This window comes from Callithrix jacchus, chromosome 22, assembly GCF_049354715.1.
Source record: "Callithrix jacchus isolate 240 chromosome 22, calJac240_pri, whole genome shotgun sequence".
NCBI classification, from domain to species: domain Eukaryota; kingdom Metazoa; phylum Chordata; class Mammalia; order Primates; family Cebidae; genus Callithrix; species Callithrix jacchus.
This window is the reverse complement of record NC_133523.1, coordinates 15,913,280-15,939,755: the sequence shown is the minus strand read 5'-3', so window position 1 is coordinate 15,939,755 and position 26,476 is coordinate 15,913,280. Positions and strand designations below refer to the sequence as shown.

The window sequence follows — 26,476 nt, the reverse complement described above, 5'->3', positions numbered from 1 at the left end:
TAGTACTACTATGTCCTATGTATACCGGAGACATAGAAACATTTATGTATGAAGCCGGGCGCGCTGGCTCACGCGTGTAATCCCAGCACTTGGGGAGGCCGAGGCGGGAGGATCATGAGGTCAAGAGATAGAGACCGTCCTTGCCAACACGGTGAAACTCCGTCTCTACTAAAAAAAATACAAAAATTAGCTGGGCGTGGTGGTACCCGACTGTGGTCCCAGCTACTCGGGAGGCTGAGGCAGGAGAATTGCTTGAACCCAGGAGGCGGAGGTGGCAGTGAGCAGAGATCGTGCCACTGCGCTACAGTCTGGTGCCTGGCAACAGAGCGAGGCTCTGTCTCAAAAAGAAAAAAAGAAAGAAACATTTATGTATGTATGAATTTGAGACAGGGTATCATTCTGTCGCCCTGGCTGGCGTGCAGTGGTGAAATCTGGGCTCACTGCAGCCTCGACCTCCTAAGCACAAGCGATTCTCCTTCCTCAACCTCCCGAGTAGCGCCCCCGCCATCACGCCTGGCTAACACTTATTGTTTTATCTGAAATTTACATTTAACTTTATTTGCTTGACAACTCTATGGGATCCTCTCCGCGGTTACATCCGGAAGAGAGTCGGTGTTAACTGGACAAAGAGTGTATGAGGAGTGTTCTAGGCTGCTAAGTGATGCGTGCGAAAATCCTAAGGCAGGGCTTGCTACAATTATCTATCACAGCTCTACTGGGCTGGTTGAAGTTATTGTCACCAGGAATCTTCCCCAACCAGGCCCGCCCTTCCCACGTCCTCTCTTAGTCAAATCATGCCCATCTCACATTCCAAACCGCGTCTCCAGGGTCCGGAGTTTGCAGATGGGGAAACTGAGGCTCCGAGGCTGGGACCAGAAGGAAGCATGGGTGGGGTCGAATTGAAGAATGCACAATCAGTGCGGGCGGGGACCAGCAGCAGAGAGCGACGTGGGCGGGCGAGAACGAAACCCAGAAAACAACACGGGCGGAAACGAGAACCAAAGAGCTAGGCGAGCGAACTCAGCTGAGAACTCGAGAGTGACGTGCACCCGGCGAGGAAGGAAAATCGAGGTTCGGCTCGGGCGGGGACGAGAAGCAGCTCTCTGGCGAGCGAGGAAGGCGGCCGGCGCGGGCGGGCGCGGCCTTTGTCTCCTCCTCCCGCGCGCTCGGCGGCGACACCGGCCCCATGAGCCCGTGGCCCCCTGGCGCCCGGGCCGTCCGTAGCCCCTGACCTGACCTATCCTCGCCATGGCCGAGGCCGCCTCCGGCGCCGGGAGCACGTCCCTGGAGGGCGAGCGTGGCAAGAGGCCCCCGCCGGAGGGCGAGCCTGCAGCCCCGGCGTCCGGAGTTCTGGGTATGTGTGTGGCGGCTGGACCAGACAGGGTTGCAGGTGCATGGGGAGCCCGCGTCGACTGCACAGGGAGGAGGATCGAGGTCAAACGTCCCTGGCGTGGTGTCTGGATGAGGGGCCGGCTCCTCCCGGCATTGCGGCTGCGGCCCGGCGGGCGGGGCTGGGACGGTGCATCGGGCTGGGGTCCCGGAGCGGAGATGGGGACACGCCCCTCCGAAAGCCCCAGCCTTGGGCTGCGTCCCGCCACCGGGGGGGCTGTGGGATCGCGGCGGGGCAGGGATGCGCTTGAGAGAGCCTCTCCGCAAAGAATAGGGAATCATACGGTCCTGGGTTCAAATCCCAGCTCGACTGTGTGACCTTGGGCGCGTGACTTAAACGCTCTGGGCCTCAGTTTCCTCACCTGTGAAATGGGAGTAAGAACCGCACCCAGTTCCTGGGGCTGCTGCAAGGACGGCGCTGTCATAATGTGGTGAAGCGCTCAGGGCTGCTAGTGAGCGCCCCATCGATTGTGGTTTTGGAGGCGGAGCTGGGCCTCAAGAATGAGTAAGATTTGTAAGGGAGGGCCTAGGGGGAAGGGCATTTCTGGAGGAAGGCCTGGCTGGTGCAAGGACGTGGAGGGAGGAAAAAACAAGCCAAGGCCAGAGCGCCTGGGGCCTTGGATGCCAGGCGGAGTGGTGAGGAGCGCTGGCGGGGACCAGAGGGACCGAGACTGGAGGCTGGGGTCTCGATCCCATTGTGGCCTGACCCGGGCCTGCTACGCCGCCCCCCAGATAAGCTTTTCGGGAAGCGGCTCCTGCAGGCGGGTCGCTACCTGGTGTCCCACAAGGCGTGGATGAAGACGGTGCCTACAGAGAACTGCGACGTGCTGATGACCTTCCCAGGTACCCACGCCCGCCCGCCCAGTACCCAGATGCGGCTCTCCTGAGCTCAGCTTCCCAGAGCGGGAATATGTAGGAGGCCTTGGGCCCCCTCGTGGCAAGAGCCATCGGTCCCTGTGCCCCTTGGCAGACACAACCGATGACCACACGCTGCTATGGCTGCTGAACCACATCCGCGTGGGCATCCCCGAGCTCATCGTGCAAGTCCGCCACCACCGCCACACGCGTGCCTACGCCTTCTTTGTCACCGCCACGTATGAGAGGCGAGTCCCCTGTCCCCGGCCTCTCGCTGAGCCTGCCACCCGGCTCCCCGCTCTACCAAGTGCCAACCATGCTATCCAGCCGCCCTGCGTTTGTCCCAAAGGTCCAGGATGGTGGGCTGGGGCCTCCTTGTGAGCCCACCTCCTCCACCTTCTTCACAGCCTACTCCGAGGGGCCGACGAGCTGGGTCTGCGCAAGGCAGTAAAGGCCGAATTTGGCGGGGGCACCCGCGGCTTCTCCTGCGAGGAGGACTTTATTTATGAGAATGTGGAGAGCGAGCTGCGCTTCTTCACCTCCCAGGTGAGGCCGGCTCTGGGCCCCCACAAACATCCTGTATCTATTAGTTCCCTGAGCTCACGCCCTCTTCCTCGCAGGAACGCCAGAGCATCATCCGCTTCTGGCTGCAGAATTTGCGTGCCAAACAGGGAGAGGCGCTCCACAACGTGCGCTTCCTGGAGGACCAGCCAATCAGTGAGCAGGGCGGGACCAACACCAATCACAGGCAGAGAGTAGGGTGGAGCTCTTCAAAGGCAGCCTATCGGAGCAGGAGGGCGGGGCCTAGCACCAACCAGTCAGGGATTGGCAAAGGAAACCAATGAGTTAAAGGGGTGTGGTCTTAGTGAAAGGGTGGAGCTTATCTCCTGAGTTGGGTGGAGCTCTTAGAGGACAGCTTATCAGGGAAGGAGGGCAGGGCCTAGGTCCAACAAGTTAGGGGTTGGCAAAAAGTTGGGAAACCAATGAGCTGAGGGGGCGTGGCTTTAGCCAAAAGGTGAGACTTATTTCTGGGAGCTGGGTACGGAAGAGGCCCTTTTCTGAGTCTGGGATAAGATGGAGGCAGGGACTATGGACAGCCCTCCACTTACTGCATGGTGCGGCTCTGGACCTTGGTTTCCCCACTAGGAAACCAGCCACCCAAGTTCACCTTCACAGCAACTTTTTACCATTCCTCAGATGTTCGGGTCCACAAACTGAGCTTTATTTAAAACATGGGAATAGGCACGGTGGCTCACGCCTGTAATCCCAATACTTTGGGAGGTCGAGGCCGGAGCATGACTTGAGCCCAGGAGTTCGAGGATGCAGTGCGCTACGGTAGCGCCACTGTACTTTGTCCAGCCTGGATGACAGACCAAGACCCTGTCTCAAATTAAACAAATACATAGAGTAAAAAATAAAAACATGGCTCCTCACCAGGACCCCACCGTCCCGGTTCCCTTGCATCCTCCCTGCCTGCACCAGCACCTCCTGGAGAATCAGATTTTTTATCCATCTAGAACTCCTCCCCTGGAAAGAGCTCTAGAGGTTTAAGAGCAGGCAAAAAGCTGTGAATTGGGCTTCAGACAAAGGGGGCTAGCCAGGCTGGGCTCTGGTGGAGGAGCAGGTATCACCTGTGCTCCTCTATCCACAGTCCCCGAGCTGGCGGCCCGTGGAATCATTCAGCAGGTGTTCCCTGTCCACGAGCAGCGTATTCTGAACCGCCTCATGAAGTCATGGGTGCAGGCCGTGTGTGAAAACCAGCCTCTAGGTGCGGCCTGGGCTGGGGGGATCGGAGGGAGTCACAGCAGACAGGCAGGGGGTGACTGGGACCCTCTTGTCCTCTGGCAGATGACATCTGTGATTACTTTGGTGTGAAGATTGCTATGTACTTCGCCTGGCTGGGCTTCTACACATCAGCTATGGTATATCCAGCTGTCTTCGGGTCTGTCCTGTACACATTCACAGAGGTTGATCAGGTACTGGGAGGGGACCTTGCAAGGCCTGGGGGACCCAGAGGTGCCCTCCTTTCTGGATTGGCACAGACAATGACTCAACTCTCTTCTGCTACTCAGACAAGCCGGGATGTTTCCTGCGTGGTCTTTGCTCTCTTCAATGTGATCTGGTCAACACTTTTCCTAGAGGAATGGAAGCGGAGAGGGGCTGAGCTGGCATACAAGTGGGGGACGCTGGACTCACCTGGAGAAGCCGTGGAGGAGCCACGCCCCCAGTTCAGGGTCAGTTGGGGGCTGAGTCCAGGGTCATGGAGACCGGGTAAAGGTAAATGGTTGGGGGCACTGCAGAAGCAAGGTGTGAAATACGGTTGCTCCGTCAAAGAGGGTATGCCAAACCAAGGCGGGCTCTGTGTGTTTTCCAAGGGGATGGATTTGAGGGACTGGGAACAGTGGCCTAAGTGGGTGACCCGAGAAGGAATGATGGAGGGAAATTGAGTTCTGAGGATAGAGAGGGGTGCGGGAGACAGAGGTGGCCTCTCTGAGCTCGTGCTGAACCTGCCCTTGCCCACCTTTAGGGTGTGCGCCGCATCAGCCCCGTCACACGAGCGGAGGAGTTCTACTACCCGCCTTGGAAGCGGCTGCTCTTCCAGCTGCTCGTCAGCCTCCCCCTATGCCTGGCATGCCTCGTCTGTGTCTTCTTGCTCATGCTTGGCTGCTTCCAGCTGCAGGTGACCCCCGTACCTCCACCCGCCCTGTCCTTGATGCCCAGCTCCACCTTGGAGCTGTCCTGTAGCCGGGATGAGCCCTGAACCCCCTTCTCCCACAGGAGCTGGTGCTGAGCGTAAAGGGTTTGCCCCGTCTCGCCCGATTCCTGCCTAAGGTCATGCTGGCCCTGCTTGTCAGTGTGAGTGCCGAGGGCTACAAGAAGCTCGCCATCTGGCTCAACGACATGGGTACGCGCTGCCAGGGTGTCCTAGGGAGGAAGGTCCCCACTGACCCTTAGGATCCCTTCCACCCTTGAGGGGACGCAGCTGCCCTCTCACTCCTCCCCTCGGCTTCTAGAAAATTACCGGCTGGAGAGTGCCTATGAGAAGCACCTCATCATCAAAGTTGTCCTGGTGAGTTGCCACCATTGGGCAGGCAGGGGGACAGAAAGGAAGCTGTGGGATCTGTATGGGGACACAGGGAAGGCTCCTGGCAGTGGGATGGGGGTGCAGGGTGACGACCGCCTGCCTCCTTCCTGCAGTTCCAGTTTGTCAACTCGTACCTGAGCCTCTTCTACATCGGTTTCTACCTCAAGGACATGGAGCGCTTGAAAGAGGTGAGACTCCTGTCCCAGCGGCAGTCCCCCCTGCCCCCATGGTGGCCAGCGAGGGGCCAGACATGGCAGCAAGGGGTCCAAGGGCTCTCCAGCCCCTCCCTCCCCGCCTCCATCCTTCTCTCCTGTCTGTCCATCCGTCCGTTGTCTGTGCGTCTTCTCTCTGCCTGTCGTCCTCTCCATCTGTCCGTCCATCTGTCCGTCGGTCCCTTCACAGCTCCTGCTCGTCCTGTCCCTGTCCCAGAGCCTCGAGCGGCAGCTGCGGGCGGTGCTGGTCCCGCTCGCGGCCCTGCGGTTCCGCCTGCTCCTCCTCTCCCTCCGGGGCCTCCTGCTCGCGGCCCGGGCCAAAGTACGGGCAGGTGGCGAGCCCGCGGGGCCTCGCCGGGGTGGGCAGCGTGGTTTGTGCCGGGAGCCGGGCGCACCAAGCTGAAGGCGCATGCGCGGAGCAGGGTGTGTGGGGAGGGGGGTGTCCGCAAGCCCGCGGTGGGACGGAGACCTGCTGGGCCTGCCCGGGAGGTCCGCGAGGAGCGCTGCGCGGCTGTGGTTTGTGGCTGAGCGCTGGGGCCCTCGCGTCCAGGTGCGTCCAAAGCAGCGGAGTTAGGAACCGCGTTCGGTGTGTGTCTGGGCAAGGTGCTCCGGCGGGGCTCCCGGGGAGAATGAGTACCCCAATCCCGGTGCCCCGCTTGCCCCCCACGCGCTTCTCTCCGCCCCTTTCCTGCCCCCAGATGCTGGCCACACTGCTGATCACCCGCCAGTTCCTCCAGAACGTGCGTGAGGTCCTGCAGCCGCACCTGTACCGCCGTCTGGGCCGCGGCGAGCTGGGCCTGCGGGCCGTCTGGGAGCTGGCCCGAGCCCTGCTTGGCCTCCTGAGCCTCCGGCGCCCTGCGCCCCGCCGCCTAGAACCCCAGGCCGATGAGAGCGGGGGCGGCGCGGGGGGCCGCAGGTGCCTCAGCGGGGGCTGCGGGGCGCCGGAGGAAGAGGAGGAGGAGGAGGTGGCGCCGGTGGAGCGGCGGCGGGCGGGGGAAGGTGGGGAGGAGGGGGACGGGCCTCCCGGGGGCAAGGAGGAGGACGAGGAAGACGACAATGAGGAGGAGGAAGAGGAGGACGAGGAGGACGAGGAGGAGGGCGAGGAAGGGGGCCTCCTGGACTGCGGGCTGCGGCTGAAGAAGGTCAGCTTCGCTGAGCGCGGGGCGGGGCGGCGTCGGCCCGGCCCAAGCCCGGAGGCCCTCCTGGAGGAGGGGAGCCCCACCATGGTGGAGAAGGGGCTGGAGCCGGGCGTGTTCACCCTGGCCGAGGAGGACGACGAGGCAGAGGGGGCTCCCAGCAGCCCTGAACGGGAGCCCCCAGCCATCCTGCTCCGCCGGGCCGGGGGCGAAGGCCGAGACCAGGGGCCCGATGGGGGCCCGGACCCGGAGCCCGGCTCCAACAGCGACCCGACACGAAGGCAGAAGCGGCAGAACCGGTCGTCTTGGATTGATCCACCCGAAGAGGAACACTCTCCTCAGCTCACCCAGGCGGAGCTGGAGAGCTGTATGAAGAAGTACGAGGTGAGGAGGGGGCGGGGCCTCAGGGGGCGGGGCACACAGTCAGAGGGTGGAGGCCGTAGGGGTGGGGGGGAGGGGGTGGCGGTAACAGGGCCCTTGATGTTGGGATGCTGCAGGAGGGGAAGGCCTAGCCAGATGGAGGAAGCCTCTGGACTGGCCAAGGATGGAACAGGCCCTGGGTCCACATGAGGGAGGCGGGCTCGATGGGAGGAAGATTGTCCTAGAGAAGAGGCCTCCAGGTCTGAGGCCCGCCCACCCGCAGGACACGTTCCAGGACTACCAGGAGATGTTTGTGCAGTTCGGCTACGTCGTGCTCTTCTCGTCCGCCTTCCCCCTGGCAGCACTGTGCGCCCTGGTCAACAACCTCATTGAGATCCGCAGCGACGCCTTCAAGCTGTGCACCGGGCTGCAGCGGCCCTTTGGCCAGCGCGTGGAGAGCATCGGCCAGTGGCAGGTAGGGGGAAGCCAAGAGCTCCAAGCTGAGGCCCAGAGGGAGCCCGGATGCAGCTGGGAGGAGGCTGGGGTCTGGGGAGGCCGGCAGGACTCCACCTGAGCCCTCCTCCCGCCCTGCAGAAGGTGATGGAGGCTATGGGTGTCCTAGCGATTGTGGTCAACTGCTACCTAATCGGCCAGTGCGGGCAGCTGCAGCGCCTCTTCCCCTGGCTGAGCCCGGAGGCAGCCATCGTATCCGTGGTGGTGCTCGAGGTGGGGCTGGTGACAGGGTCAGGGGCAGGGGCAGGGGCAGCTGGGAGGCGGGAGGGCGGTCCCAGCGTCTGCAGCCTCCTCTCTGTGCCACCCCTGCAGCACTTTGCTCTGCTCCTCAAGTACCTCATCCACGTGGCCATCCCAGACATCCCGGGCTGGGTGGCCGAGGAAATGGCCAAGCTGGAGTACCAGCGCCGCGAGGCCTTTAAGGTAGGGGGGCCAGGCTGGGCCCGGTTTTCTCATGGTGGGGCTGCTGGTAGGTCTCTGATCTTGGTGGCCAATTCCTCAGCGTGAGGGCAAATGCAGAGACTGCATAGAACTGGGTATAATAATCAGTGCTCCCTGGCTGGGTGCAGTGGCTCAGTCCTATAATCCCAGTGCTTTGGGAGGCTGAGGTAGGAGGATTGTTTGAGCCCAGGAGTTCAAGGCTGCAGTGAGCTGTGATCGCGCCACTGCAGTCCAGCCTTGGTGATGGAGCAAGATCCTGTTTCTAAAAAGAGTAATAATAAGTAATAATAACTAGTGCTCACAACAGGTCCAGTGGCTTCTGGAATCCTGGCAGCATCCAGGACCAGGCTGGCCCTTCAGAACCTTCTGCCATCTACCAGCTTGCCTGACTGCACCCTGTTAGGGGGACAGGGACACAGCAGATGCTTCCTAGAAGCCCAGCTCCTTCCACATTCCTCAGAAAGCTACAGAATGGGCCAAGGAGCTTCCCAGTGCCTGCACAGGGAACATTCCTCGAGGATGACAATGGCCTGTCTCTGCACTGTCCCTGTAACCTCTAGCTACAGTGAGCATGTTGAAGTGGGGCTGCTGCGAGCAGGAAACTGACTTTTTGTTTTATTGAGCATGAATGCATTGAAGTTTACATTGACAGAGTATCGCACATGGCTACCTGGCTATAGTCAGCCACGGGTTTTTTTGTTTGTTTTTGTTTGTTTTTTGAGAGAGAGAGAGAGTCTCTCTCGCTCTGTCATCCGGGCTGGAGTGCAGTGGCACAATCTCAGCTCACCGAAATCTCCCCCTCCCAGGTTCAAACAATTCTCGTGCCTCCCAAATAGCTGGGACTACAGACACATGCCACCACACCCCGCTAACTTTTATATTTTTAGTAGAGATGGGGTTTCACCATGTGGGCCAGGCTGGTCTCGAACTCCTGACCTCAAGTGATCTGCCCCCTTCACCCCGCCTCCCAAAGTGCTGGGATTATAAGCGTGGGATACTACACCCGGCCTTCAGCCACAGTTCTGTCTTGCCTGTTCTCTGGGAAGCAGGTTCTCTGGGAGGCAAGGTCTCTTGCCTGTTCTCTGCTTGAGGCTCAGATTTGGTTTCCATTTTACCAATTCCTAAGATGCTGTCTGGCACACAGCCGGGGACAGAGTTGATGTCCAGTGAATGTTTGTTTTCAATTCCCAGAAAGTACCGGCGTGGGTCCAGGGATTCATTCAGTTGCACCCAGTAAGCCTCAGAATCTCTCTCCATTTCCCCAGAGAACCTCAGTTGGACCCAGGAAGCAGTTGGCACCCAATAAGTGATTGGATATCTCCCACTTCTGCAGAGAGCTCCAGTGCAGGCCCAGAGATGCAGTTGGTGCCCAGTAAGCTTTTTTTTTGAGACAGAGTCTTGCTTTGTCGCCCAGGCTACAGTGGAATGGCACGATCTCAGCTCACTGTAACCTCCATCTCCTGGGTTCAAGCAATTCTGCCTCAGGCTCCCACGTAGCTGGGATTTACAGGCTTGTGCCCCCATGGTCAGCTTTTTTTTTTTTTTTTTTGAGATGGACTCTCTCTGTTACCCAGGCTGGAGTCCAGGGGCATAATCTCAGGTCACTGCAACCTCTGCCTCCTGGGTTCAAGTGATTCCTCTGCTTCAGCCTCCTGAGTAGCTGAAGCCACCACACCCAGCTAATTTTTATATTTTTAGTAGAGATGGGGTTTCACCATATTGACCAAGCTAATCTTGAACTACTAACCTTGTGATCTGCCCGCCTCAGCCTTCCAAAGTGCTGGGATTACAGGCATGAGCCACCATGCCCAGCCACTCAGCTAATTTTTATATTTTTGGTAGAGACAGGGTTTCACCATGTTAGCCAGGCAGGTCTCCCAACTCCTGGCCTCAAGTGATCTTGGCCTCCCAAAATGCTGGGATTACAGGCGTGAGCCACCATGCCGGGCCCCAATAAGCATTTAAGCCTCCCTGACTTCCACAGGGAGGCCCGGCATGTGCCTGGGAATGCAGTTGGCACCGAATAAGTGATTGGATCGCTCTCACTTCTGCAGGGAGCCCCCAGTGTGGTTGCAGGGATGCAGTTGGAGCCCAACACACATTAAGTATCCCCCACTTCCACAGAGAGCCCTGGCATGCACCAGCCTCGGCTGGCACCTGCTAACACCCTTTCTTAGTCCTGTAATGGCTTGACTCTACCTGCAGAGACACGAACGTCAGGCCCAGCACCGATACCAGCAGCAGCAGCGCAGGCGTCGGGAGGAGGAGGAGCGACAGCGCCACGCGGAGCACCACGCCCGGCGAGAGCATGATGTTGGTGGCCGGGAGGAGGCGAGGGCCGAGGGCTCCGGGCTGGACCCCGCCACCTCCTCTGAGAAGGCCTCTGCCAAGACCAAGGGCAGCACTGCAGGTGGCCACGGGCCTGAACGGCCCAAGCGCCCAGGCTCCCTGCTAGCGCCCAACAACGTCATGAAGTTGAAGCAGATCATCCCACTGCAGGGCAAGTTCCTCTCGTCGGGGGCCACATCCTCACTGGCCGCTGCAGGGGCCGGGGCCACCGCCCGGCCTCCCCCTGCCCAGTCGCCCACGGGCAGCGACACCCGCCTGCCTGCCTTCCTCAGCTTCAAGTTCCTCAAGTCACCCGAGACCCGGCGGGACTCAGAGCGCAGCCACTCGCCGCCCAAAGCCTTCCACGCCAGCAAGCTCTTCCCCTTTGGTGGCACCCGGGCCGAGCCTGGGTCCAACGGGGCGGGCGGGCAGGCCCGGACGGACGGGACCCCCAGCAGTGGCAGCAGCCGGGTTCAGAGGAGTGGGCCGGTGGACGAGGCCATGGCTGAGGAGCTGGAAGCCCCCCGGCCCGAAGAGGAAGGCTCAGGTCACAAGCTTTAACTCGGGGGTGGGGACGCCAGGCCGGCTTTGGGGGTAGGGTAGGGTGGCCAGGCCTGGGGAGAGGGGCTGAAGGGGACAGAGGAGGCCCGGTCATGGGTCCTGGCGGGGACCTGGGTCTGTGGCACACGGAGCATCTCAGTGAAAGCCTGATTAGTGTCTCCAGGGCCTTTGTTAGCCCGGAGCCCTGTGCCTGACCCTCCCAGGGAGGGATGCCAAAGCCCCTTGTCCCAGGACTGTACCCAGGGACCCCCCACCATGCTCCAGTGCCAGGAGAGATGAGGGAGGCCCGTTTCCCATCCAGCTGGCCCTTCTCCTGCTCCAGCTCACTCTGGGGGGGGGACTGGACCCCCCCAGGCCTCTATGCAAATCCATACCCTGCAGCCCAGCTGTTCAGGAAGGCCTTCCTTGGAGGTGGGGCTGGAACTGCCCACCCAGGGAGCTCCCACATGTGCTGAAGCAGAGGTGCAGGCCTCACCCCTACCATCCCACCACCTCCCCTGCCCCAGTTCCAGCCTGAGCTCCAGCAGCTCGTCCCTAGGAGCCCACCAGGTAGCAGCTGCAGCACAAGGGCCATAGGTCAGAAGCCAGAGGGACTTCCTCAAACTGTCCTCCCCCTGTGACTGGGAGGGGCCGTGCCCAGAGGCAGGGTATGCACCGGAAGCTGCCCAGGGGGCCGCCCACCTCAGTCTCAGATCAGAAGCAATAAGGCCTTTACGTGCCTGGAAGCCCGGGAGGGACTGTGGGCAGGGTCGCCAGCCCGGCGGGGTCCGGCGGGGGCGGCATCCCCCCGGAACGGCCCCTCTCGCCTCCGCAGGGACAGCGCTGGCCCCCGTGGGCGCCCCTGCCCTCCGTACCCGCCGCAGCCGGAGCCCCGCGCCGCCGCCGCCAATGCCGCTGCCCCGGCCTCCGACGCCGCCCGCCGGCTGCTGGCAGTGGGACGGGCCCTGGGGCTGCGGGGGCGAGGGCGCCGCCCCCCGCCAGGCCCTGGCCGCCGCCGAGTGCCCGCCCTGTGCCATGGCCGGGCCCCCAGCCGCCCCCCAGCCCCTGCCGGGGGACGCCAGCTTTTACAGCCTCCTGCCCCCACCGCTGCCGCCCACCTCGGAGCCCCCCGAGACCCCGGCGCCCTCACCCAGCCCCAGCCCCAGTCCCCAGGCCGTGTGCTGGCCCAGCGGCTGGCATTAGCTCTGCCCGCCCTGCCTTCTCTTCTCATATGCAATATCAGTCATTCACAGGGGCAGCCGGCCCCCAAAATGCAAGATGCGCTTGCTTCAGCCCCCACGGCCCCAGTATTGGCCGGCGCCCCCCATCTGCCGTTTTCCTTTCAACCAGGATGAGGGAATTGAAAGGAAACCCACAAAACCAACAGAAAACACAAACACACACACACGCACACACACAGAACAGGCGATTATTTATTTGTTTTTAATTTATTTTGTCATATTTTTGTAAAACGGCAGAAATGCAATAAAAAGTATATTTCAACAGTGCCCAAGGTCAGAGCGGTGGAAAAGGGAGTGGAGGTGGGGGGAGTCTGAGTGGCTGGGGCCTGGGTTGGGCGTCACCCTTCCCCCTCCCACGTCCTGGTACAGGCTGGCTTGACCCGTGGGGGCCTCCTCCCAAAAACTGGGTCTCGGCCACAGATGGAAAACTCCAGGCTGTACCGCCTCTGAGACGGCCCAGATTTGGAGGCCAACTTCAGTTCTGGCTTCAGCCACTAGACAAAGGAAGAAATCTCAAAGTGCTGAAAAGAGGCGGTAATATGTGCACGGGCCAGGTCCTGAATAAGCCTCCTTCTCAAACAGGGACAAGGCAGCGGTTTGCAAGACGCCTTTTCTGGCATGCCCACCTCCCAGAATGTCATCTTGGGGGAGCCAGGGCTGGCAGGAAAAGCTTATGGCATGAACATCCGAAGGCACCTGGCACCTGAGCCCCCTGCAGCCCCCAAATTGCCATACTGAGGAAATGGCATATTTGGGTATCCCTGGAACATACAGAGTAGTATTGGGATGAAGTGGGGATGTCCCACTGTGCGATGGACGTCAGACTCAAGTCACTGGGACTCTTGTCTTATGACTCAGGAACAGGAACGTGGCCTCTCAGACCCTGACGTTTGTCAGGAAGAAAAGGACAAATGTGTCCACATGCAAAAATGTAAGGCTCAGGCCCATGTGGCCGCACTGCAGGGCTGGGCCAGAGGGCCCGGCTGGGGGCCAGTGTAGGGGGCACTTCAGGAGTCTGTGGGGAAGTCAGAGTTCACTGGAGGCAGGAGAATAGTCTATGCAAAGGCGGAGAACATGGAAGACAGAGTTTGGGGGAACAGTGGGGTGAGGGGGGGCCCCAAAGACAGGAGGGGTAGGCAGAGGCTGGCTCAGGGGCCCGGTGTCCTCCCACAGGCAGTGGAGCCACAGAGGGTGTATGCCAGACAGGGCATGTCCTGACAGACCCAGGGGTTCTAGGGTGAGGCCACAGGGAGGCAGAGCTGGGGTACAGCTGTGAGACCCCATCTGAGAGAGCAGAGGCAGGGGAGCCCTACAGAGACATGGGCAGACAGTACAGGCAGGAAATGGCCCCCAACCACTCAAAGTGGAAACCGAGGGCTGGAGAGGTGTAGACAGGATGAGGGGAAGGGCAGGGGTATTCCCTGCTCCCACTCTGGCTCCTGGCCTTGGAAGCTGAAGTCCCACCATCTCAGTCACTCACAGATGGACACCACAGGCCTGCCCAGGTCACACCAACCCTGGGGACTGGGACTCCACACCTGGCCTGGAGCTTCCAGGGCACTCAGCCCAACCCGCACCACTGACCACTGTCAAGTGTGCATTTCCTGACCACTTGCCCTGTGACCACACAGGCCCTAAGAGAACGTACCCTACCCCTGTGGTGTAGACACTGCTGAGGGCTGAGAGGCACAGGTGGGTGGCCGTGCTAGGCTGGGGCCGGCTCAGCCACTCCTTGTGTAGGATGAGAGCCCTTCCTGGCACCATCTGTCCTTGGGAGGCCAGAAGGTCTGACACAGGCAGGGACTTCCAGTGGAATCTGGGGCAGGCAGACCCTCCATAGCCTGGCGTCTCTGCTGGCTCTGTGGCCCAACCCCACATACCATCCCAATGCCCTCAGGCTCAGCTCTCAAAACCAAGACCTCTGCCAGGCACAGTGGCTCATGCCTGTAACCCCAGTACTTTGGGAGGCTGAGGAAGGCAGACGGCTTGAGCCCAGGAGTTTGAGACCAGCCTGGGCAACATGGCAAAACCCCGTCTCTACAAAAAACTTTTAAAAAACTACCCAGGTGGCCGCGCTCGGTCCCAGCACTTGGGGAGGCCAAGGCAGGCAGATCACCTGAGGTCAGGAGTTTGAGACCAGCCTGGCTAACATGGCAAAACCCTGTCTCTACTAAAAATAGCAAAATTAGCTAGGTGCTGGAGCAGGCGCCTGTAATCCCAGCTACTTGGGAGGCTGAGGTAGGAGAATCACTTGAACGTGAGAGGTGGAGGTTGTAGTGAGCCCAGATCTTGCCACTGCATTCTAGCCTGGGCAACAGAGCAAGACTCCATCTCAAAAAAAAAAAAAAAAAAAATTAGCCATGCATGGTGGCATGCACCTGTGATCCCAGCTACTTGGAGGCCGAGGTGGGAGGAATGCTCGAGGTCAAGGCTGCAGTGAGCTATGATTACACCACTGCACTCCAGCCTGGGCAACAGGGTGAGACCCTCTCCAAAGAAACAAAACAAAACAAACAAAGGAAAACTGAGACCCTCCCCTAAGTGGGGCAATTAGGGGAGAGGCGGTGTTTCCCCAGCCCTAGGCTTAGAGGTCAGGGCCACAAACCTTCTGCCCAGAGACTGAACACCCCTTACATACCCAAGCTCAGCCCAGAAGCCAGTCCTGATGGCAGAGGAGGGGCCCCATGAGCAGCCAAGCACATGCCAACTGCCCAAGATTGCATGCAGCTTCTCTATGACCCAGCAGGGGTGAGGCCACCACTCAGGCCAGCAAGACCAGCCAGATGCCATCTGCTCTGTCACTGTGCCTCAGAGGAGTGGCAGAGGCCCTAGACCCCAGGCCCCCAGGTGAGGCCGGCCATCTCTGCGGTAGCTCACAGGTGTGCTGCCCTGCTCGGCGGTAACCCAGGCAGAAGGCCAACCCTGCTCCATCCTCAGCACTACAGACCGTCTCTCAGGAATGACCTGTCCTCGGGGTCACCTTGGCAGGAGAGGCAGAGGGGATGGTCCACTAGGTCTTGGCCTTGAGCATGATGGCCTCAGCAAGCCCATGAGAGAATCCATCTGGTGCCGGGGCCCCTGGCATGGGGGGCCCTTCTCATTCCTCTTGGTGACGACAGGGATGACTCCCAGAGGCTCTATCCTCTGCGGTCAAGGTGTGTGGAGCAAAGACGCGAGGTCAAGTAGGAAAGACCCTTTTATTGGGGTGGACACGGAACACTCACTAGTCCATGATAAAATGACTCAAGAGAAAGATCCCCAGGGCCAACTTCTCCCCGATATGCACGCACGCTCAGAGTGAGGTCTGGGCATGGGAGAGTTCTGGGCAGAACACGGGACAAGACCGAGGCTCAAGGGCCTGGAACGGTGTTGGGAGAGAGAAGGCTGCTCGGCTGTCCTGGTGGGTCCGGCCACCCCAGGCCCGCCCCTCCTGCCCGGCCACAGTGAAGCCCCCGATAGAGACCCTCACAAACAGCCTCTGGTTCTCTGGAGGAGAACTGGGGGTGGGAGTCAGGGAACTGGCCAGGTGGAAGGCGGGGGTCAGGGGGACAATGTTGTTTTTTTTTTTTAAAAAGCATCTACCAACATCACACTACTGGGTCTGATGTCCCCTTTAACCAACGCTTGATACAGGTTACAGCATAAATAAAAACTCAAGGAAAATAAATACATCGGCTCCTATGAGGTTGGAGGTCGTGACGCAGGGTGTGGATGGGCGGGCGGGCAGGGTGCTTACACACGGTGGGCGGGCGAGCGGGTGGGTGACCGAGGAGCAGACACGGCAGGAGGCGCCTATCAGGAGCAAGAGTCTTAAGTGTCCTCATGCATGTCTGGGCTGTCGGTCCGCGCCACCTTGCGGGGAGGCGCTGAGCTCTCCCCTTCCAGCTCCACTTGCTCCTGGTCTCTCTTCTTGGCAGCATTCTGGGGACAGGGGAAAGAGAAGGGCTGTGAGTCTCTTTTTTTGGACAGGTTCTCACTCTGTTGCCTAGGCTGGAGTGCAGTGGTACAGTCACAGCTCACCGTAGTCTCAACCTTCTGGTTCAAGTGATCCTCCCAGCTCAGCCTCTGGAGTAGCTGGGGCTACAGGAACACACCACCATGCTTAATATTTCTATTTTCAGTAGAGACGGGGGTCTCACTATGTTGCCCAGCCTGAAGCTCCAAGTCTTCAAGTGGGTGAAGCGCCCAGAGTCCTAATGCCAGCCCAGGCCCCCTGCAGCAGCATCACAGAGGTAGGCCTGGAGTGCAGTAGGGCAGCCCAGGGTACCTGGCAGGGCAGCCCCTCCTACCACCAGGACCTGCCCTGCTAAGCCCTGCCCAGGGCACATCCTGGACCCAAGGCTGGTAATAGACAGGTGTTTCCTGTGCACCTGGAGGAGTCACCACCACCGCTTTCAGTGACCCACACAGGACTGGTTTCTCAAGCACTCAAGAGGCACAATCCACCCAGCCTGGGGACAAAGGCCCTTTGGAAGCCAATGGGGATGCCGCACATTGACGCAAAAGAGAGAAGCACACGTCTCCTTCCCCACTGTGGGAACCAAGGCCTTGGGGGCAGAAAGGGCGGGGTTGGGCCCAGCAGCTTGGATTTTCGGAAGCAGTCACTTTGTCACAGAGTACCCCCACCTTCCAACTTTGTCCAGGGCAGGTCGCCATCCACTGTTCAATGTTAGAAAAATATCAAACTGACCACACTGCAGAACAACAGGAAGAGATTTTCATTTAAAAAAAAAAAGAAGAAGAAGAAGGCCAAGCATGGAGCTCACACCTGTGATCCCAGCACTTTGGGAGGCCGAGGCAGGTGGATCATTTGAGATCAGGTGTTCGAGACTAGCCTGGCCAACATGGTGAAACCCTGTCTCTACTAACAATACAAAAATTAGCTGGGAGTGGTGGTGTGCACCTATAATCCCAGCTACTCAGGAGGCTGAGACAAGAGAATTGCTTGAACCTGGGAGGCGGAGGTTGTAGTGAGCTGAGATCGTGTCACTGCACTGCAGCCTGGGCGAGAACATGAGACTCTTAAAACAAAACAAAAAAAAGACCAGCTTAGGCAACAGGGTGAAATTCCTAAAATACAAATACATGACAGTACATGCCTGTAATCCCAGCTACTTCAGGAGAATGGTTTGAGCCTGGGAGGAGGAGGTTGCAGTGAGCCGATATCATGCCACTGTACTCCAGCCTGGGCGACAGAGACCCCCATAGCAAAAAAAAAAAGAAAAGAAAAAGGAGAAAAAATGTCCCATGTGCAGAGGCAGCCTGTGGGAAGGAGCTAGGGCACCAGAGGCGGGGAAAGACGACTCTTCACTGCACCTACAGCCTCTCATTTTTAATTTGTATCTTTGAAAGACAGGGTCTGACTCTGTTGCCCAGGCTGGAGTGCAATGGCACAATCACAGCTCACTGTAGTCTCGACCTCCTGGGCTCAAGCAATGCTCCTGCCTCACCCTCCTGAGTAGCTGAGATTACAGTAATACGCCTGTATGGCTGGCTAATTTTTTAATTCTTTTAATTTTTAGTGACAGGGTTTTGCTATGTTGCCTAGGCTGGTCTCAAACTCCTGGTCTCAAGCCATCCTCTCGCCTCAGACTCTAGAAAAGTTATGGGTGTGAATCACCACACCCACCCACACCCGCTCCTGTTGCCTAGATTTTTTTTCTTTTTAAGATGTAGTTTCACTTGTCGCCCAGGCTGGAGTGCAATGGTGTGACCTCGGCTCACTGCAACCTCTGTTTCCCAGGTTCAAGCGATTCTCCTGCCCCAGTCTCCCAAGTTGCTGGGATTACAGGCGTGCTCTACCACGCCTGGCTAATTTTTGTATTTTTAGTAGACACAGGGTTTTAACATGTTGGTCAGGCTGGTTTCAAACTCCTGACCTCGGGTAATCCACCTGCCTCAGCCTCCCAAAGTGCTGGGATTACAGGCATGAGCCACCTGGCCCAGCCCTAAATTGGCTATAGATTTTTAATCACGTGTACACATTTCACCATTCAGAACAGATTCTATCTAGTTCATACCAATACAGTCCACCTAATGCCAGGGCCATGGGAAGCCTGAGGCTTTGGTGTCCAGCCTCCTGAGCACTGGTGTCCTGTGGCCTCTACACAGCGGTTCCTGCCACTGTAACGCTCTTCCCTCTCCTGGATCGCCCGGGGCCCTCCTACCCAGCCCTCAAGGCCCTGCTCCAGTCACTAGAGTCCTTCCTGTGCTCAGAACCCCTGCCAGGCACCTCGTCTCTTCCACCCGAAATCCCAGCACCGGAGCCCTGCAGTCCTCACCTTTTTGTCCCATTGCTGATGCAGGTAGCGCAGAAGGATGTTTGTCTTTTCTGTCACGATGACTAAGGAGGAAAGACAGAGAAAGTCGCAGACACCTCCCCTCCCTGGGCTCCTCACCTGACACTGCCCTTAGGAGGTCATTCTGGGGCTGGAATTCAATACCCCCAACTCCCAAGATCTCCAAATGTCCCAGGTTTTTGCTTCTGAACACACACGGCCACTCCCAGAGGCCTGAGCCAGCAGCCTGCAGGGCCCCTGCTCCCCGTGCAAGGGATTCCAAGCCCCAGCACTGACGCTCTCGTGCCCGTGTTTCTCCCAGCAGAGTAGGAGCACATGTCGCGTCACTGTCCCCAGTGACCACACAGCCCTACCCCGCAGGCTCTGATCTGATAAATGCTTTCAGAGCAGGGTCTCACTCAGTCACCCTGACTGCAGTAATCATAGCTGACTGCAGCCTGGAGATCCTGGGCTCAAGTGATCCTCCTACCTCAGCCTCCCAAGTAGCTGGGACTATACACACACGCCACCATGCCCAGCTAACATATATATATGTATGTGTATATGTATATATGAATATGTATATATATATATGAATATGTATATATATGCATATGTGTGTATACGTATACATATACATATACATGCTTTTTGGTGGAAACAGGGTCTCACTATGTTGCTCAGGCTGGTCTTGAACGCCTGGCTTCAAGCAATCCTACTGCTTTGGCCTCCCAAAATGCTGGGGTTACAGGCGGGAGCCACCCACCTGGTGTGGAGTCTTTTTGAACACTTAAACTAAGACAGCAGGACCAAGTCTTCCTGCACTGTGGGCCCCTCCACCTGGACCCCCTTCCCCTCACTGCCACCCAGGCTTGGCTGGATCCCCAGCCCAGGCCGCTGTAGCCCTCTGCGGCCTCCCTGCCCAATACTACTTGTTGCGGGATCGGAGTTCTCGCCTGACCTCATTTGACAGTGAGTAGCAGACAAGGAACAAGTTGGGGGCCACTTTGGGCTGGCTATGGATCCCAGTGTGTCCCAGTCAGGAGATGTCCAGGGAAAGCCAGGTTTTCTGGCTATCCCCAGAGGCAGGGAGTGGACAGGCATCCATGTGTGCATCCCCAGGCTGGAGCCCCCACGGTCCCTCCTACACCTCCCCAGAAACCCTCCCCAACCTAACTGGATATAGTAGCCAGCATGTGAACCTAAACCAAGTGTATGACCTGGGCGGGGATTGAAGGTAACCTCCCCATGCGATGCTGCGGTCACCGAACCCCGACCCTCAGCAGCCAGAATGGGACAGACTGACAGTGGCCACTTACTCTGTTCAGACGGGTACTCTCGGGTGGGCAGGTAGACTGAGGGCCGTCGGTTCTGCAGGAGGGTTGGGAAGGGATGGGTTAGGAGAGCACATGGGCCTGGGGTCTCATCCCTCGACTTGGCACCCACCCTTCAGTGCATATCGGAAGACAGTCAAGAATGTGGATGGGGCTGGGCTTGAAGATCAGCCTCTGTTCTGACCAAGATCCCAGTCAGAGGACACAAGCTGCCCCCAGGCCCTCTGGAAGTGTCCCAATCCCTCCCAGCCCCAGAACAGGCACTCACCGAGGCTTTGCAGACGGAGTCCGCGTGAAATCGACTAAAATTGCTTTTGTTGTAGACAGGCAGTCCTTTCAAAAAATCTGCCTAGAAGACACGGAAGATGGTACATGAGAAACCAGGCAACGTGCCGGCATCCCTGGAGCACCTGCAGGTGACTGCTGCGTTCCTTCTTCCTACTGTTCTTTGTAGTTCCAGTTTTCCAGAACACACCCTTGAGCTGGCTGCTGGATACTGCCGGAACCAGAGAAAAGTAACCAAGCCAGGCTATGTGCACGTCCTTCAGGGGGTTCTCATGACAGCCCCCTAACTAGGTAAGAGGTGGGGGAAATTCAGGCTGCAAGAGAACAGGCCACTGGTTAAAAGTCATACTGCATTGGGCTCAGGCCTGTAATCCCAGCCCTTTGGGAAGCCGAGGTGGGCGGTTCACCTGAAATCAGGAGTTCAAGACCAGCCTAGCCAATATGGCAAAACCCCATCTCTACTAAAAACAGAAAAATTGCACGCCTGTAATCCCAGCTATGTAGAAGGCTGAGGCTGGAGAATCACTGGAACCCAGGAGGCAGAAGTTGCAGTGAGCCAAGATCATGCCATTGCACTCCAGCCTGGGAGAGAGAGCGAGCTTCCATCTCAAAAAACAATAAAAAAGTCACACGGCAGTGAGTAAGCAGCAGGGTGGACAGTCAGACCTGGGCCCTCCCAATGGCCCACAAAGAAGGGGTGGCTGTGGCCCCCTGGGCGCAGCTGTGCTCAGTAACACATTAAACTCCTAGGGTTGGTTTCCACCAATCCACCTTTGACAGGGTCCTAGGACAGAGACTACTCCATCCAAAGAAACCCATGCGACAGTGTCACAATAAACAGAGCTCAGGGAGCAGGGGCCTGGTCTATGGGGGTCTCAGCTACGTAGGAACAGGAGCTCAGAGTTCCCCAAGCTTCCTATGTCTGATCAAACCCAGAAATCTGCATTTGAATCTGTTCTCCAGGTTTTTTGTTCTTTTTTTTTGAGACAGTGTCACTCTGCTGCCCAGACTAGAGTGCAGTGGCGCTACCTTGGCTCACTGCGACCGCCACCTCCCAGGTTCAAGTGATTCTCTTGCCTCAGCCTCCCAAGTAGCTAGGATTACAGATGCCTGCCACCATGTCCAGCTAATTTTGTTTTTGTATTTTAGTAGAGATGGGGTTTCACCATGTTGGCCAAGTCTCAAACTCCTGACTTCAAGTGATCCACCCTGACTTGACCTCCCAAAATGCTGGGATTACAGGCATGAGCCAGCATGCCTGGCCTCTCTTCAGGTTTTTAAAGCTGGCTTTTTAATTTTTATGATGGAGTCTCACTCTTTTGCCCAAGCTGGAGTGCAGTGGTGTGATCTCGGCTTACTGCAACCTCCACCTCCGAGGTTCAAGCAATTCTCGTGCCTCAGCCTCCCAAGTAGCTGAGTGTGGTGTGAACCACCATATCCAGTCCCTTAAAGCTAACTTTTTAGAAAATGCTGTGTGAGGCCGGGCACAGTGGCTCACGCCTGTAATCTCAGCACTTTGGGAGGCTGAGGCAGGCAGATCATGAGGCCAGGAGTTCAAGACCTGCCTGGCCAACATGGTGAAACCCCATCTCTACTAAAAATACAAAAATTAGTCAGGTGTGGTGGCGCACACCTGTAATCTCAGCTACTTGGGAGGCTGAAGCAGGAGAATCACTTGAACCTGAGAGTCAGAGGCTTCAGTGAGCCAAGACTGCACCATTACACTCCAAACTAGGGGACAGAACGAGACTCTGTCTCAAATAAAAATAAAATCAATAAAAGCAAATGCTGTGTGGACTAAAGCAACCAGGGTCTGGGCCTGGGCAGTTCCAAGGCTGCTCCTGGGGTTCCCAGACCCCGAAGTTGGCCACAAGGTCTGAACCTGCCCTGTGAGGGGAGAACGCCCTGTCCACGGCACGGAACCTGAGCCCCTTACGGAGAGAGGACCACAGCCTGAGAGAAGCAGGATGTCCTCTCCCTATCGCTGGTTTCTGGGGCAGGGGACTTGGCCACCTAAGTGTTCAGGCCCAAGTGGCTTCAGAGCAGCAACGACAGAATCCATTCACTCTTCACAAGCCTTTTTCAGCTGGGCACAGTGGCTCACACCTGTAATCCCAGCACGTTGGGAGGCCAAGGTGGGCGGATCACCTGAGCTCAGGAGTTCAATACCAGCCTGGCCAACACAGTGAAACCCTGTCTCTACTAAAAACACAAAAATTAGCTGGGCATGGTGGCGGGCGCCTGTAATTCCAGCTATTTGGGAGGCTGAGGCAGGAAAATGGCTTGCTGGGAGGCAGAGGTTGCAGCAAGCTGAGATCATGCCACTGTACTCCAGCCTGGGCAACAGAGCCAGACTCTGTCTCAAAAAAAAACAAATAAGAAAACAAGCCCTTTTCAACCCAGTCAGTGAGGCCTGGAGTCGGACAGTGGCGGGGCTGCCTGCTGCAGGCCTTCCCACATAGCCTGTCCTGAATGGGGCCCTCCTGAGCTCATTATGTATCTCCTGACCCAACAAGCCAATGGGTAGTGTCTTCCTATCAAAGGCAAGGACACCAAGGCAGAGAGGTCACCCAGTCTCAGCCAGAAAACCAGGAAGCTGACTCGAACCCATGTGTGCCCAGCCTTGGAAGCCAACCTCCTTCTCTTCATCACACGCCTGAAGTCAAAGACTAGAGCCCCTGAAGGCTACAGAGCTAGAAGAAAGGGCCATCCCTGAATTCCTGAGGCCCAAGAGAGCTGCCCTGGGAGTAGCTGCTGTTCAGACAATTTCCCACCACTCTCTGGGACAGGCGGGAGCAGCAGTTCCTATGACATCCAACCCCTCCTCTGCTGGTCCCTCTCAGGAAGCTGGAATGTGCCTGGGTGGGCCTCCTCCTCCCACCCAGGAGACAGTCCTTACATCTGGAGGACCTACTGCCCCAGGACCAGCTCAAAGTCCCTCAAACCTGCTTCCCTTCCCATCCTAAGATGTCAGCCTGAGCTCAGTCCCCGGCTCTGGGACCAGCTTCATTCATTCTACAAGGTCTTCTGGGGCCCTACCAGGCACCAGGGCGCTGGACTGAGCCACCATGGAGCTGCGCCTGGCCTTGGGATGGTGTGGGGCACAGAGCTGCACAGTGCACGGGAAGTGGCTGCAGGATAGGGTGCCTCAAGGGCACTGGGAAGAGCTCTGGTCCATTCGGGGCATCATGGAGGGCTGCCCAGATGCAGGGATGCAGGCACTGAGACCTGAAGGGTGAAGAGGGGGCCCTATCTCCCTTCACAGCCCTGGCCCAGCTTGCCCCTGCTGGGCTCCCATCACCCACAACCTCTGTCACACATACCCTCTAGCAATACCCCTCATGTCTCCATATGGCAAATACCTGCTAACCTCCCCACCAGCTCCAACCCATTCCTTGCCCTTCTGTTCGCCCCGCACTTGGAGAGCCTCTCCCAGAGCCTCCGTCACATCCTGGCGAGGTCATCTGTTTACACATCCACCTCCCTGGCTGGACTAGTACCACCCTGAGGGCCGAAGGTTGACTCAACCCTGGCAGGGCTTGCATGGGGCCTGGAGGCTGAGTGGGAAGAGGTGCAGGTATCTGGGTGTTCTTCTCTCAATCTTGGCTCAGCCTGTCCCTGGCTGTGTGACCTGGGACAAGTGACCTCCCATCCTCTGGGCCTCCCTGTGAAAGGAAGCATTCCAACAGGGCTACCTCCCAGGGTTACTCTGAGTCATAAGACAACAAGGGGAAAGCTTCGCCTGGAGCTCCCTCAAGGGCAGCCTCTAGGATCAACATGTCTGTGCTGAACAAATCAATGAAGGCGGAGTTCGTGCAGCCTTCCCACCTTTGCTAAGCTGGAAAACAAGGCGTCGAGACATGGGAGCCAGGGGATGAGGGAACCCTCATCTCAGCCAGACAAATGCCAGCCACAGCTGGGCCCTGCAGCCATCCACTGCCTCAGCAGACACACACTGACAGAGTCCCACTGTAGGTAGCCTGCCAGGGACCCAACAAAGAGATAAAGAAAAGAAGCGCTGCACTGACAGCAAAGAGACTTGGGGCCCCCCAAAGTCAGGAAGGGCCTCGATCACAAAAGGAAGAGTGTTCTGAGCAGAAAGAGCATCAGGTGCAAAGGCACTGGGGTGGCAGGAACCGGAATGTGAGGAAGTGAAAACAAGACCAGGGCAGGGGTGGCTGGAGCTCACAGAGTGGAAATGAGGTCATAAAGGTAGCCAGGGGCCTCAGGGTGAGGACAGCCAGGGTCATCCGGGTTACAATAGGAAGCCCCGGAGTATTTTATAGGCTAGAAAGTGGTATCGTTTGGGCCAGGTGCAGTGGTTCACGCCTGTAATCCCAGCGCTTTAGGAGGCCAAGGCACATGGTTCACCTAAGGTCAGGAGTTTGAGAGCAGCCTAACCAACATGGAGAAACCCTGTCTCTACTAAAAATGCAAAAATTAGCCAGGTGTGCTGGCGCATGCCGGTAACCTCAGCTACTCAGGAGGCTGAGGCAGAAGAATCACTTGAACCCAGAAGGCAGAGGTTGCGGTGAGCCAAGATTGCGCCATTGCACTCCAGCCTGGGCAACAAGAGTGAAACTCCAACTCAAAAAAAAAAAAAAAGAAAGAAAGAAAGAATGTAGTATCACTTAATGCACATCTTTAAAAGCTCCTTCTGAGGCCCCGTGTAGTGGCTGACGTCTGTAATCCCAACACTTTCAGAGGCTGAGGCAGGAGGATTGCTTGAACCCAAGAGTTTGAGACCAGCCTGGGCAACATATGGAGACCCAATCTCTCCAAAAAGTACAAAAATGAGCAGAGTATGGTGGCATGTGCCTGTGGTCCCAGCTACTCGGGAGGCTGAGGTGGAAGGATCTCTTGAGCCCGGGAAGTGGAGACTGCAGTGAGCTGTGATCGCTCCACTGCACTCCAGCCTGGGAGGCAGAGGGAAACCCTGACTCCAAAAAACAACTCCTTCTGGTTCAGGTGAATTATGAACTGTCAAAGGAGTGGGATCAAGTCTAGACCAGGGAGGACGCTGGCGCAGGTACGGAGGTGGGAGGTGGCAGTACCTGCACTAGGGTATGAAGCCATGGAGGGATTCAGATGTGTTCTGAAGACAGAGCTAATCAAATTCACTTATGCTGCAGATATAAGACAAGACCAAGGCATTAAGGACAACACCCAGGCTTGGGGACCCGCACACTAGAAGCACACCTTCCTATTCCCTTCCTGAAAGGGAGTCTTCCTTTCATCCCAAGGACTGTGGATTGTGGGCTGGGACTCGGGGTCACGGGGCAAAGGGGTCTTGACTTTTTTTGCCCAAACTTCCCATCACCCTTCCCAGCCCTGAGGATGCCAACTAGTGGGGGTTGGGGAGAGGCTTTAGCTCCCCTCTGAGGGTGGGTTACCATCCCACTTTTCAAGTGAGGAGACTGAACCCCGAAGAACCACCAGACCCAAATCCCAGGAAGACTGAGGAGCTCTGAAGGAATTTCAACCTTCCAAGAGTCAGGTGGGGACGATCCAGACTTCATCATAAGGGGACAGCTAGAAGAGAATGTCACTGGCCTCGAGTCGCCCAGCTCATCTGCTGAGCATTCACTGTCCTGGGTCCTTTACGACGTCAGTTGCCTAAATTGTCACCATCCTGTGAGGTTCAGACTACTGCTACTCTTATTTGACATGGGCAACCTCATGCGGACTGGAGAGATAAAGCTGTTCATTCTTAGGGGCAGGTAAGGGCCCAGAATAGCGGAGGTGGGGTCAGGGCCCGGGGGACCCGGACAGTCGGCGATGTCGCACTTCCTTTGACGACAAAGCCCTGCATATCGCCGTGCCAAGCCCCCTCCCCCGCCCCGGGGCCCAGACTGGCTCCCTAATTATCCTGAACTGAAGACATCCAGCCCCGATGCGCCGAGGACAAGGCCAGACCAGGGGGTCTTACGGGACCCCAACCCCGCCCCAGACGATTTCCGTGGGGGAGCCGTAACCCGGAAATGAATGAGTTGTCAGGGCTTGGTAACCTAGATGGGGTCAGGGGTCGGAGAAGGAGTGGTGGTGGGATCGGCAGGAAGCTCTCGGTAGGGTCCGGGGGTCGAAGGTCACAGGTGAGTGTGAGGGGCGGGAGCGGGGCCGAGGAGGCCGGGAAGGGCGGAGAGGGGTCTAGGGGGATACTGGAGGTGGGTGGGACCAAGGCGCCATTTTGTCGAGCGGAGGGGGAGTAAAGGCCTGAAGGCCATCCTCACCATCTTCTGTTTCTTCCGTAGCCGCCTCGGCCGCCGCCTCAGCCACCACCGCCGCCGCCACCACAGCCGCCTTCTTAGCCGCCGCCTCACAGTAACTTCCAGCCTCGGCACAGCCCACACTGATAGCGCCACCGCGCCCCGTCATTGGTCTGCACTCTAGCCCCGCCCTTTATATGAGAGCTTTTCGCGTTCCCATTGGCAGCACCCAGCTAATTCATGCGTCCATTGGCTGCCACGCCTCCTCCCTTT

General features: G+C 57.9%; 2 protein-coding genes and 1 long non-coding RNA gene across 7 annotated transcripts; 1 reads left to right on the top strand and 2 right to left on the bottom strand.

Annotated features, from left to right (window-relative positions):
• Positions 1–1,090: 1,090 nt before the first annotated feature.
• Positions 1,091–12,367, top strand: ANO8 (anoctamin 8). Of its 4 annotated transcripts, XM_035286629.3 has the most exons (19): positions 1,091–1,354; positions 2,122–2,232; positions 2,360–2,492; positions 2,652–2,790; positions 2,865–2,961; positions 3,896–4,012; positions 4,093–4,220; positions 4,317–4,478; positions 4,772–4,924; positions 5,023–5,149; positions 5,259–5,314; positions 5,443–5,517; positions 5,732–5,863; positions 6,240–7,061; positions 7,321–7,512; positions 7,632–7,763; positions 7,863–7,973; positions 10,197–10,866; positions 11,695–12,203. In XM_035286629.3, the coding sequence occupies exons 1-19, from the start codon at positions 1,249–1,251 to the stop codon at positions 12,060–12,062; spliced, it is 3,831 nt and encodes a 1,276-aa protein (XP_035142520.1). In that variant the 5' UTR covers positions 1,091–1,248; the 3' UTR covers positions 12,063–12,203. The 4 variants fall into 4 exon arrangements, with proteins under 4 accessions (XP_035142520.1, XP_035142521.1, XP_078217894.1 ...); XM_035286630.3 differs by lacking the exon at positions 5,732–5,863 and having other exon boundaries at positions 11,695–12,367; XM_078361768.1 differs by lacking the exon at positions 2,122–2,232 and having other exon boundaries at positions 2,233–2,492.
• DDA1 (DET1 and DDB1 associated 1) lies at positions 12,292–26,476 on the bottom strand. Of its 2 annotated transcripts, none has more exons than XM_008987490.5 (5): positions 26,228–26,476; positions 19,981–20,057; positions 19,698–19,749; positions 18,382–18,443; positions 12,292–16,021 (listed from the first exon to the last, which is right to left on the bottom strand). In XM_008987490.5, exons 1-5 carry the CDS (start codon positions 26,370–26,372, stop codon positions 15,911–15,913), a joined length of 447 nt encoding a protein of 148 aa, XP_008985738.1. In that variant the 5' UTR covers positions 26,373–26,476; the 3' UTR covers positions 12,292–15,910. The 2 variants fall into 2 exon arrangements, with proteins under 2 accessions (XP_008985738.1, XP_002761923.1); XM_002761877.6 differs by having other exon boundaries at positions 19,981–20,061; positions 26,228–26,320.
• Positions 20,177–25,619, bottom strand: LOC144580934 (uncharacterized). The gene is made up of 3 exons (XR_013531280.1): positions 25,481–25,619; positions 25,052–25,123; positions 20,177–20,311 (listed from the first exon to the last, which is right to left on the bottom strand). It is a non-coding gene; the product is annotated as an uncharacterized LOC144580934 (long non-coding RNA).

Bases quoted from the DNA above. Each gene is read 5' to 3' on its own strand.
- ANO8 (XM_035286629.3), top strand. From the start codon at position 1,249: ATGGCCGAGGCCGCCTCCGGCGCCGGGAGCACGTCCCTGGAGGGCGAG. The intron at 2,791-2,864 runs GTGAGGCCGGCT...TCTTCCTCGCAG, and splicing joins TGCGCTTCTTCACCTCCCAG to GAACGCCAGAGCATCATCCG. The intron at 5,150-5,258 runs GTACGCGCTGCC...CTCGGCTTCTAG, and splicing joins CATCTGGCTCAACGACATGG to AAAATTACCGGCTGGAGAGT.
- DDA1 (XM_008987490.5), bottom strand. From the start codon at position 26,372: ATGACGGGGCGCGGTGGCGCTATCAGTGTGGGCTGTGCCGAGGCTGGA. The intron at 20,058-26,227 runs GTGAGGATGGCC...TCTTCTAGGCAG, and splicing joins TACGGAAGAAACAGAAGATG to ATTTTTTGAAAGGACTGCCT. The intron at 16,022-18,381 runs GTGAGGACTGCA...CCCTGTCCCCAG, and splicing joins ATCAGCAATGGGACAAAAAG to AATGCTGCCAAGAAGAGAGA.